The following is an 11,588-nucleotide window of genomic DNA, read 5'->3' as shown; positions in this document are numbered from 1 at the left end:
GTTTACAAATTAAAAGTGAATGAATGATAGTTCCAAAGCGGCAAAAGTTTCTAAATCATTTGAAGCATAGGAGAACTAATAATAATAATAATAATAATAATAATAATAATAATGAACTTTTATTTATATCCTGCCTTCCCCAGCCAAAGCCGGGCTCAGAGCGTTTGGTAGGGCTTCCTCTGACGATGAGGGGGAGTGACCTAGCTAAGCCTGGCAGGACACCTTGCTACTCTATGGTATTAACCCCTTCACGCATTAATTAGAGTTAAGCAAGTTGGCTATAGGGACGCGGGTGGCGCTGTGGGTTAAACCACAGAGCCTAGGACTTGCTGATCAGAAGGTCGGTGGTTCGAATCCCCGCGACGGGGTGAGCTCCCATTGCGCAGTCCCTGCTCCTGCCCACCTAGCAGTTCGAAAGCACGTCAAAGTGCAAGTAGATAAATAGGTACTGCTCTGGTGGGAAGGTAAACGGCGTTTCCGTGCGCTGCTCTGGTTCGCCAGAAGCGGCTTAGTCCTGCTGGCCACATGACCCGGAAGCTGTACGCCGGCTCCCTCGGCCAATAAAGCGAGATGAGCGCCGCAACCCCAGAGTCAGCCAGGACTGGACCTAATGGTCAGGGGTCCCTTTACCTTTTGCTAACAAAATAAAAAAAATATCCTTCCAGTAGCACCTTAGAGACCAACTAAGTTTATTGGTATGAACTTCTGTGTGTATCTGAAGAAGTGTGCATGCACACGAAAGCTCATACCGATAACAAACTTAGTTGGTCTCTAAGGTGCTACTGGAAGGAATTGTTTTATTTGTTTCGACTATGTCAGACCAATATGGGACGCAGGTGGCGCTGTGGTCTAAACCACTGAGCCTAAGACTTTCCAATCGGAAGGTTGGCGGTTCGAATCCCTGCAACGGGGTGAGCTCCTGTTGCTCGGTCCCTGCTCCTGCCAACCTAGCAGTTCGAAAGCACGTCAAAGTGCAAGTAGATAAATAGGTACCGCTCCGGCAGGAAGGTAAACGGCGTTTCCGTGCGCTGCTCTGGTTCGCCAGAAGCGGCTTAGTCCTGCTGGCCACATGACCCGGAAGCTGTACGCCGGCTCCCTCGGCCAGTAAAGCGAGATGAGCGCCGTAACCCCAGAGTCGGCCACGACTGGACCTAACGGTCAGGGGTCTGCTGCCCCTTTGTCTTGTGGGATGTGGGTGCAAAACAGGTAACGTGGGGCTGGCCCCACTTGCAAGCTGCAAGCAAATGGATTTCAAAGGGAAACCCCTTCCAGGCTGTCTCCTGGCCTCACTGCGATGACATCGGGTGATTGGCATGTGGGCAGCCCTGCCCACAAGGCTTGCGGGTGTTGCTGGGGTGGCGAGACCCCCTCGCCCACCTGCCCCGATTCCTCCTCTTCCCGCCCCACAGATCAGGAGACCTGCACCATCTCGGGAGACCCCCACTACGCCACCTATGACGGTCGCCGCTTTGACTTCATGGGCACCTGCACTTACCTGCTTTCCGCCCCCTGCAACGCCACCTCGGGACTGCCCAACTTCAGGGTAGAGGCCACCAACGAGCACCGAGGGAACAACAAGCAGGTCTCGTACGTCAAGTCCGTCAGCGTGGAGGTCTATGGGACGCGGATCGGGCTGCTCAAGGGGCGCAGAGTCACGGTGAGTCCCCTCCGCCACGTTAGGAACGTCACTAGCTACCGGATCAGGCCAAAGGGGTCCCATCCAGCCCACAGTGGGCAACCAGTTTCAGGATTCATATACAGTGGTACCTCGGGTTAAGTACTTAATTCGTTCCAGAGGTCCGTTCTTTTTTATATATATAATATTTTATTAGGTTTTGACAATAAAAGAGGTTTTTTTAAAAAAAAATAGGAAAGACAAAAAAGATACAAAATTATAAAATACAAAAATACAGACATTAGACACACAAAAAGAAAAGAAAAAAGCACATATAAAAAAGACAAAAATTCCCTCTTTCTTAATTTCTCCTCTTTGGTTAACTTATTTTCCTGGCTCCCTCGCGTCTCCCATTTTTGTATCCCTTTTAAAAGTTGGTTCAGCAAATTCATGTCCTGTTAGTCTATCTATTATTAATCCAATCTTGCATTTTACTTTGTTGCTAAAACCCCTGCAATTCATTTCAATGTCCTCAACATTCAAAAATCCTACAATATTTCTGCAAATACATTTTAAATTTCCTCCAGTCTTCTTCCACCGACTCTTCTCCCTGGTCTCGGATTCTGCCAGTCATTTCCGCCATCTCCATATAGTCTATTAGTTGCATCTGCCATTCTTCCAAGGTGGGTAGGTCTTGTGTCTTCCAATGCAGAGGTCCGTTCTTAACCTGAAACTGTTCTTAACCTGAAGCCCCACTTTAGCTAATGGGGCCTCCTGCTGCCACCGTGCCACCGCCATGCGATTTCTGTTCTTACCCTGAAACAAAGTTCTTAACCCCGAGGTACTATTTCTGGGTTAGCGGAGTCTGTACCCTGAAGCGTATGTACCTGAAGCGTATGTAACCCGAGGTCCCACTGTAACACCGGTCCTGAGAGAACTTCATTGGCTCCCAGCACGTTTCCGAGCACAATTCAAAGTGTTGGTGCTGACCTTTAAAGCCCTAAACGGCCTCAAAGGAGCGTCTCCACCCCCATCATTCTGCCCGGACACGGAGGTCCAACTCCGAGGGCCTCCTGGCGGTTCCATCCCTGCGAGAAGTGAGATAGCAGGGAACAAGGCAGAGGGCCTTCTCAATGGTGGCACCCGCCCTGTGGAACGCCCTCCCATCAGATGTCAAGGAAATAAACAACTACCTGATTTTTAGAAGACACCTGAAGGCAGCCCTGTTTAGGGAAATTTTAAATGTTTGAAGTTTTATTCTGTTTTTAGTCCTCTGTTGGGAACCACCCATAGTGGCTGGGGGAACCCAGCCAGATGGACAGGGTATAAATAATAAAATTGTTGTCGTAGTAATAATAATAATAATAATTTATTATTTGTACCCCGCCCATCTGGCTCAGTTTTCCCAGCTACGTTGGCGGCTTCCGACAAAAATTAAAATACATTAAAATGTCACACATTAAAAACTTCCTTGAACGGGGCTGCCTTCAGATGTCTTCTAAAAATCAGTTGTCTATCATCTATCTATCTATCTATCTATCTATCTATCTATCTATCTATCTATCTATCATCTATCTATTTTACTTTCAAAAGACAACTGAAGGCGGCCCTGTTTAGGGAAGTTTTTAATGTGTGACGCTGTATTGCTTTTAATGTTCAGTTGGAAGCTGCCCAGAGTGGCTGGGGAAGCCCAGCCAGATGGGCGGGGTATAAATTATTATTATTATTACTATTATTATTATTATTATTATTATTATTAATTTAAACACAAGAGCCGCTCTCCCTTCCTCAGCCCTGGGACAGTTCAGCTGGCTCAGCACGAGACTCTTCATCTCCAGGTCCTGGGTTCAAGCACCATATTGGGCAAAAGATTCCTGCTTGGCGGTGGGTTGGACTAGATGACCCCAATGGCCCCTTCGAAGGCCACAATTCTATGATTCCTGCGGTTTCAAGCAACTGGGGTTGAGAAGCGTTGCTGCCGCCTTTGGAGAACCTCCCCACCCGCAGTGTTTTTGTTGTTGAGTCGCTTAGTCGTGTCCGCCTCTTCGTGCCCCCCTGGACCAGAGCACGCCAGGCCCTCCTGTCTTCCACTGCCTCCCGCAGTTTGGTCAGACTCATGTTTGTAGCTTCAAGAACACCGTCCAACCATCTCGTCCCCTTCTTCTTGTGTCCTCAATCTTTCCCAACATCAGGGTCTTTTCCAGGGAGTGTTCTCTTCTCATGAGGTGGCCAAAGTCTTGGAGCCTCAGCTTCAGGATCCGTCCTTCCAGTGAGCACTCAGGGCTGATTTCCTTCAGAATGGAGAGGTTGGATCTTCTTGCAGCCCATGGGACTCTCAAGAGTCTTCTCCAGCACCAGAATTCAAAAGCATCCATTCTTCGGCCATCAGCCTTCTTGATGGTCCAGCTCTCACCCTAACCCTAACCCCCACTGCCACTTCGATGCCTCCTCTCAGCCTCCCTCTCTCTCTCTCTCTCTCTCTCCAATGTAGGTGGACGGCCAGCGTGTTACGTTGCCGGTGTCCCTGGCCGATGGACGGGTGTCCGTGCGCCTGAGCGGCACCTTCGTCCTGGTCCAGGCAGACTTCGGCCTCTGGGTGCGCTTCGACGGGAACCACCACGCGGAAGTCTCCGTCCCGGAGGTCTACTTTGGCCAGCTCTGTGGCCTCTGTGGTGAGCAGAATGGATGGGGTGGGCGGCTGGGGGGGGGAACAGACCCCCCGGGATGTTAGCGGGATCAGGGAAGGGGTTCCACAATCACAGCTGTCAACTGTTCCCTTTTCTTGCGAGGAACGTTCTTTCTGAACGATGGGGGTGGAGACACTCCTGCAAGTATACTGGACCGAGGCCACTTAGGGCTTTCAAGGTCAGCACCAACACTTTGAATTGTGCTCGGAAACGTACTGGGAGCCAATGTAGGTCTTTCAGGACTGGTGTTATGTGGTCTCGGCGGCCGCTCCCAGTCCCCAGTCTGGCTGCCGCATTCTGGATTAATTGCAGTTTCCGGGTCACCTTCAAAGGTAGCCCCACATAGAGCGCATCGCAGTAGTCCAAGCGGGAGATAACTAGAACATGCACCCCTCTGGCAAGACAGTCCACTGGCAGGTAGGGTCTCATCCTGTGTACCAGATGGAGCTGGTAAACAGCTGCCCTGGACACAGATTTGACCTGTGCCTCCATGGACAGCTGTGAGTCCAAAATGACTCCCAGGCTGCGCACCTGGTCCTTCGGGGGCACAGTTGCCCCATTCAGGACCAGGGAGTCCTCCACACCTGCCCTCCCCGTCCCCCCAAAACAGTACTTCTGTCTTGCCAGGATTCAACCTCAATTATAGTGTTTTAAACGCATGGTGCAAACGTTCCATTCGAAGGGAGCTCTTCTCTTCCATTCACCTTGCGCCCCTCACTGCACATTTTTATTTTTCCAGGGAATTACAACGGACAAGCTTATGACGACAATCTCATGCCCGACGGCACCTCGGCCGGAAACGATGTGAACAAGCTGGGTGAGAGTTGGCAGGTCCCGGGCGCCACGGACCCAGGGTGAGTCCGCCACAGTCCAAACTAAAATCCAGGGCCACATTTTAATTTCTAGGAACTGGCTGGGGAAAGCGGGCCACAGACAAGGTGTGTGAGCGGGGCGGCTGACAAGGGAGGGTAAGAATAGATAGATCTTCTGCAATACAAATGCCAGGAAGCCCCCTCTCCTCTGATGTGCCCATTTCACAGCTGCACCAACTCAGGAGACCCAGGAGAGTGTGACAAGGACATTGAGGAGGATGCGAAGAAACCTACGAGTTGTGGGATCCTCACAGACCCTCAAGGTGAGATTTGGGTTCCCTCGAGAGGAGCCTGTTAAAGATGGACAGATAAGTCCATTTCTGTTCTCTGTGTTTCTTGGTTTTGCAATCTTCGTCTCTCCACAGCAGCTTTTGTTTAATCCTCTTGAAAATTTGCCCGCATTTCGGTGTGACTTCTTCCTTTTGTTACGGATATTAAACTTACTGTTTTCCTTTTTGGTAAGAGTAACTAACAGACAATGTTTTGCATGCATTTTTGACCAGTGTACACATTTTTCCAAGCGTTTCCCCCGCGAATGCATTTTTAAAAATGTTATTATATGATTATGATTATTATTATTTTTGGTACCAAGCTCAGGGTGGCGAACACCAGTAAAATTACAGTAAAAACATAACGGGGGGGGGGGACCCAATTTAAAATACAGGTTAAAATGCAGTTTAAAATGCAACCTCATTTTAAAAGTAGCCGATAAATCAAGACCGTAAGGGGAGGGAAACATAAGGGTCAGACTGAGTCCAAACCAAAGGCCAGGCGGAACAGCTCTGTCTTGCAGGCCCTGCAGAAAGATGTCAAGTCCCGCAGGGCCCGGGTCTCTTGTGACAGAGCGTTCCACCACGTTGGGGCCAGTGCTGAAAAGGCCCTGGCCCTAGTTGAGACCAACCTAACCACCTTGCGACTTGGGACCTCCAAAATGTTGTCATTTGTGGACCTTAAGGTCCTCTGCGGGGCGTACCAGGACAGGCGGAAGATGGAGAAAGCTTGCTTTCTGCTGCTCCAGAGGGTAGGACCCGAACTAATGGATCCAAATTGCAGGAAAGGAGATTTTGACTAAACTGTAGGAAGGACGTTCTGACGGGGAAAGAAGTTCTGTGCTGGTCCTGGGGGGGGGGGGGGTACCGTGCGGCGTGGTCTGAGTCCGGTCCTAGGTCGAGGGTAAGGAGGCTGTTCGTCCGGGGCAAAGCGGAGTCCAAAGCGAGGAGCCGGGCGTGGTCAGAAACTCAGGAGAGCCGGACAGGGTGCCAGCAGGAACAGGTTACCAGCGATGTTGCTCCCGCAACCTGGGACTGGGCTGACTGGCCTTTATCTGCCCCGAGGCATAGGGCGGTTCCAGCCCACAGGTGACTCGCCTCTCCTGGCCTTAAGGCGAGCACTCCTCCTGGGAGAAACCAGTTCCCTCCACCTCTCTGCCCTGAGCCTCTGCAGCTCCGGAGAGGCTGGAGGGTTACTGGACCCAGAGGCAGCCTCACCTTCCCCTGACAGGGCTGGGAGAGGAGCACCTGCAGGCAATGGGTCCTCCATCACCTCCGGAGCCAGAGCGGATTCAGCTGGTGTCTGCTCCTGAGGATCAGGCACAGGTGAGGGCCCTCAAGCCTCAGCCCCAGCTCAGCCGGCCCTGGAGGCGGGGACTCCTGTGCAGGCTGGGATTCCTCCGGTTCAGCCTCTGAATCAGATTCCCAGGCCATCACAAGTTCAGCAGCAAAAACGGATGCTCTGGAAAGATGGTGGGGCTCTCCTTTGTTGGAAGGTTTCAAGCAGAGGTTGGATTTGTCAGGTGTAATTCCCTCATTTCAGGGGGCTGGACTAGAGGACCTTTGGAGTACCCGTCCAACTATGATACCTGGGTTCTCTGCAAGGGAAGCACAGACTCTTGGGGAACTTACAGTAGCCTTCCTGCCCCCCAGTGTGGGATCTTTGCTCATTAACTCTCCTTCCTCGCTCTAGGTCCGTTTGCCCCATGCCACAACAAGGTTCCCCCCGAGGGGGCGTTTCAGAACTGCGTGTACGATCTCTGTGGCACCGAGGGGGACACGGGCTCTCTCTGCTTCGCCCTGCAGTCCTACGCTGATAGGTGTGCCCAAGCCGGAATTCCCATCGCCTGGAGGAACAGCAGCTTCTGCCGTAATTATTTCTCTCATTTACTACTACTACTACTAATAATAATAATAATATTTTTTTATTTACACCCCGCCCTCCCCAGCCAAGACTGGGCTCAGGGCGGCTAACAGCCAATAATAAAAACAAGTTGATTAAAATACAATTTAAAAGATGAAGATACAACATTAAAACAATTAGGGAGCAATCTCTTCATAGGAGGAGAAAGGAAAAAGAAAGAGGGGGAGGGAATCAAACTGATTCCAAGCCAAAGGCCAGGTGGAACAACTCTGTCTTACAGGCCCTGTGGAAAGAGATCAGATCCCGCAGGGCCCTGGTCTCACGAGACAGAGTGTTCCACCAGGACGGGGCCAGTGTTGAGAAGGCCCTGGCTCTGGTTGAGGCTAATCTGACTTCCTTAGGGCCCGGGACCTCTAGGGTGTTGCTATATATGGACCTTGAGGCTCTCCGTGGGGCATACCGAGAGAGGTGGTCCCATAGGTACGAGGGTCCTAGGCCGTGAAGGGCTTTAAAAGTCAAAACCAGCACCTTAAATCTGACCCTGTACTCCACTGGGAGCCAATGCAGCTGGAAAAGCACTGGGTGAATATGCTCCCATGGCAGAGACCCTGTGAGGAGCCTTGCTGCAGCATTCTGCACCCACTGGAGTTTCTGGGATAGCTTCAAGGGCAGCCCCGCGTAGAGCGACTTACAGTAGTCAAGCCATGACCACCCATAGGTTGCCTGCAAGCAAGTTCAGGAAAGCAGATCATTCATAGTTGAACTGTGGAACTCCCTGCCACAGGAGGCAGGCATGGCCACCAACTCGGATGGCTTTAAAGGAGGAATGGACCTATTCACAGAGGAGGAGAGGGCGAACAGTGGCTACTGGCCGCAATGGCTCGACTTCCCTCCTCAGTTGTAACCAGCCATATTTCTGAATCCCAGTTGCTGGAAACCGCAGGAGGGGATTGTTGTGTTCCAAAAGCAAGGAAGGATTGGACTCTGACTTATAGAATACACACAAGGTTTGACCAGCAAGACTCTGGGAGGAGGTGCCAATCCTAATAATCCTGTCCACCCCTTGGCCCAGGTCGTTTTATTCACAAAAGAACTTTTTACACAGTGTTCGTAAGAACCAATCAGATTTCCTCTGAGCATTTAAAAAAACACACCACATGGGACAAAGTTAAAGTTAAAACTACAAAGAGCTAATTTGAGCATGCATACATTCTGGAGTAAATAACACAGGACTAGAGGAATGCATTCAGCAAAACCCCAGACATCATAAACAGGCAGGAAAGGAAGGAAGGATGGCAAGGAAATCGTATTTACCATCTCCTTGTGAACTCTCTTCCTGGCCCTTCAGATCTACCTAAAGATTAACAAACTCCATCAATGTTACCTCCTATCTTTATGGCTCAGGATGCCTGATGAAGCAACCGGCCTGTGTTTCAGAATGCTGATATGTGCCTGTCAGGCAGAGAAAATGAACAGTAGAGAAAACGTGCAGAGATGCAGAGGCTTGTGAGATTTGATCAGATATTATTGTCAATGAATCAAACCCAGTCAACGCCATGCTTTCATCACGGTCACAATGGCATGCTCCATATTTCATAATCCCTCATAGCAACCCCACCTGATCACTACAGGGGAGAGGGCTCTTGAGTCCAGATTCCTGCTTGCAGGTTTCTCCTTCGGACTCTGCGTACGCGAAGGGGCCGTACGCACATCTGGTTATGGGGCCCAGTCGCTGTGATCGGGTTCCCAGGCTCCGGAGAATGCAGAGTGCTTGGCTGCTAGACTGTGGCTGCCAGACTAACAGGGGCGCCTGGTCGGCCACTGTGAGAACTGGACCAAATGGGCCCTCTTTGGTGTGATCCTGCGCGCTCTTCTCACGTTCTTATACAATGAGCTAAAATGAGAGCAAATCACAAAGGCACTACAGAGCCTGCCATGCTACCATTTTCTAAATGGTGGCACCGGTGGTATCTTGTGGATAAACCTTCTGTGTGCCCCCGTTGCTCCTTGGGACCTTATTCGTAGCTTTTATTTACCGTATTTTTCCTCCCATAGGACGCTCCGTCCCATAGGACGCACCTAGTTTTTCGGGGGGGGGGGAATAAATGAATTTCCCCCCCTTTATTTCCCCCCCAAAACCAGGTCGGGGAACAGCGGGATGGCGGCGCTGCGCCTCCCCGCTGTCCCCCGAGCTTGTGGGGCTGGCCGATGTCTGCCCGGCACGAGGGGCGCTCTGCTTCAGGGTGCCCCACATGCCGGGCAGCAGGCTGCTATCCGCAGCCTGGGGAGCCCTGCGGGAACTCCCGCGGGCTCCCCAGGCTTGCTGATAGCTTCCTGAAGCCTGGAGAGTGAGAGGGGTCGGTGCACACCGACCCCTCTCTCTCTCCAAGCTTCAGCGAAAGCCTGTATTCGCCCCATAGGACGCACACAGATTTCCCCTTCATTTCTGGAGGGGAAAAAGTGCGTCCTATAGGGCGAAAAATACGGTATTTGTTTTCGGCTATATCGCCCAAGTGCCGTGTCGGACTTTGCTCAGATCAGCAAAGCACCATTGAAAGACTTCAAAGGCTACTGTGCCTTTGATTAAAAGCTTCTTGTTTGTAGGTTCAAACTGCTCTATTGCTTCCTGCTCAACGTGGCTGGAGTTAGTGGGGAACAGGAAGCAATAAAATATGCTTGAGTTGCAAAATAAATAAACTCTTCTTCTCTTTTTTTATTACTTAATAAATTTTTATTGGAAATTTTATTTACAACATAACATAAACCCCCCACCCCCCATACAGAAATCCACCCTCATTAAACGTGAACATAACATATAATAAGCATAACATACAACAATACAAACAACCAAATAAAAGACTTCCTTTATCCTGTATCTGGCCTCCTTATTTACTTCTTATAAGCTGTCTCCTTGATGAATAATTATTAAGATTTTTCTAATTATAACTTAAATATCCACAAAGTCTCCTGCAAAACAAGTCCAGGTATGTATTTCTCAAAGGAGGACAGTATCATTGCTTTATTCAATCTTTCTTTCTTTCTTTCTTTCTTTCTTTCTTTCTTTCTTTCTTTCTTTCTCTCCTTCTTCCTCCAGCCCTGAACTGCCCTCCGGGCAGCAACTACACATCTTGTGGACCAGCCTGCCCTGCCACCTGCACGGAGCCCCCCTCCCGGAACAGCTGCAACCTGCCCTGCGTGGAGGGCTGCGTCTGCAACGAGGGCTTCGTCCTCAGCGGAGACCAGTGTGTCCCCCTGGGCCAGTGTGGCTGCACAGACCCCGGCGGCCAATACCATCCGGTGAGAAGTGGGGGGACCCAAGCGGTCAGTACCTTCTGGCAAGAGGGAGGGGGACAGAGGGGTTTGCCTCCTCCAGATGACCCAAGATTCCTGGGTTTTGTGAAAAGAGAGGCCTGTTCTTCCTGGCTTAGAATCATAGAATCCTTGAGTTGGAAGAGACCACAAGGGCCATCGAGTCCAACCCCCTGCCAAGCAGGAAACACCATCAGAGCACTCCTGACATATGGTGGTCAAGCCTCTGCTTAAAGACCTCCAAAGGAGGAGACTCCACCACACTCCTTGGCAGCAAATTCCACTGTCGAACAGCTCTTACTGTCAGGAAGTTCTTCCTAATGTTTAGGTGGAATCTTTCTTGTAGTTTCGATCCATTGCTCCGTGTCCGCTTCTCTGGAGCAGCAGAAAACAACCTTTCTCCCTCCTCTATGTGACATCCTTTTATATATTTGAACATGGCTATCATATCACCCCTTAACCTCTTCTTCTCCAGGCTAAACATGCTCAGCTCCCTTAGCCGTTCCTCATAAGGCATCGTTTCCAGGCCTTTGACCATTATCTCATTATCTTCCTTCATCTCATGGTGCTTTAGCGAGTGGCATAAGCAAGGCAGACAAGCATCCCTTCTCCCCAAAATACCCATTTTTGGGTCACCACCCTGTAGGGTGCAGAACCACGAGCAGTGATCCGCCTGTTCCAGGGGATCCTTCGTGTAACCTGCTCTAGGGTCCTGGAAGTGAAGATTCTTGGGTGCTCCTCAAGGTGGGGAAGGGCGGTGGGTGGGGTTCACAGCAGGACACCTGGGTCCTTTCCCCACTGACCCTCCCCCCTCCCTGCTCCTCAGGTTGGTGAGAGCTGGATGGGGAACAGCAACTGCACCCAGCGCTGTACCTGTGCGCCTCTCAACAACATCACCTGCGAAGAGTGGAGCTGCAGTCCCGTTCAGGAATGTCAGCCGGTGGAGGGCCTCCTGGGTTGCCAAGACACCGG

General features: G+C 50.8%; 1 protein-coding gene across 1 annotated transcript in view; it reads left to right on the top strand.

The window, feature by feature from the left end:
* The window catches only part of ZAN (zonadhesin), a 41,902-nt gene that overhangs the window by 1,509 nt on the left and 28,805 nt on the right, over nucleotides 1–11,588 (top strand). The window contains exons 2-8 of the mRNA XM_083472490.1: nucleotides 1,410–1,657; nucleotides 4,107–4,287; nucleotides 5,042–5,156; nucleotides 5,343–5,437; nucleotides 7,137–7,313; nucleotides 10,402–10,604; nucleotides 11,443–11,587. Coding sequence (XP_083328616.1) covers nucleotides 1,478–1,657; nucleotides 4,107–4,287; nucleotides 5,042–5,156; nucleotides 5,343–5,437; nucleotides 7,137–7,313; nucleotides 10,402–10,604; nucleotides 11,443–11,587 — 1,096 coding nt within the window. The 5' untranslated portion in view covers nucleotides 1,410–1,477. The remainder of the gene's footprint in view (nucleotides 1–1,409; nucleotides 1,658–4,106; nucleotides 4,288–5,041; nucleotides 5,157–5,342; nucleotides 5,438–7,136; nucleotides 7,314–10,401; nucleotides 10,605–11,442; nucleotide 11,588) is intronic.

This window comes from Podarcis liolepis (genome assembly GCF_965112155.1).
Source record: "Podarcis liolepis genome assembly, chromosome: 13".
Lineage (NCBI taxonomy): Eukaryota > Metazoa > Chordata > Lepidosauria > Squamata > Lacertidae > Podarcis > Podarcis liolepis.
The sequence above is the reverse complement of the archived record's forward strand: the minus strand, read 5'-3'. Positions and strand labels throughout refer to the sequence as shown.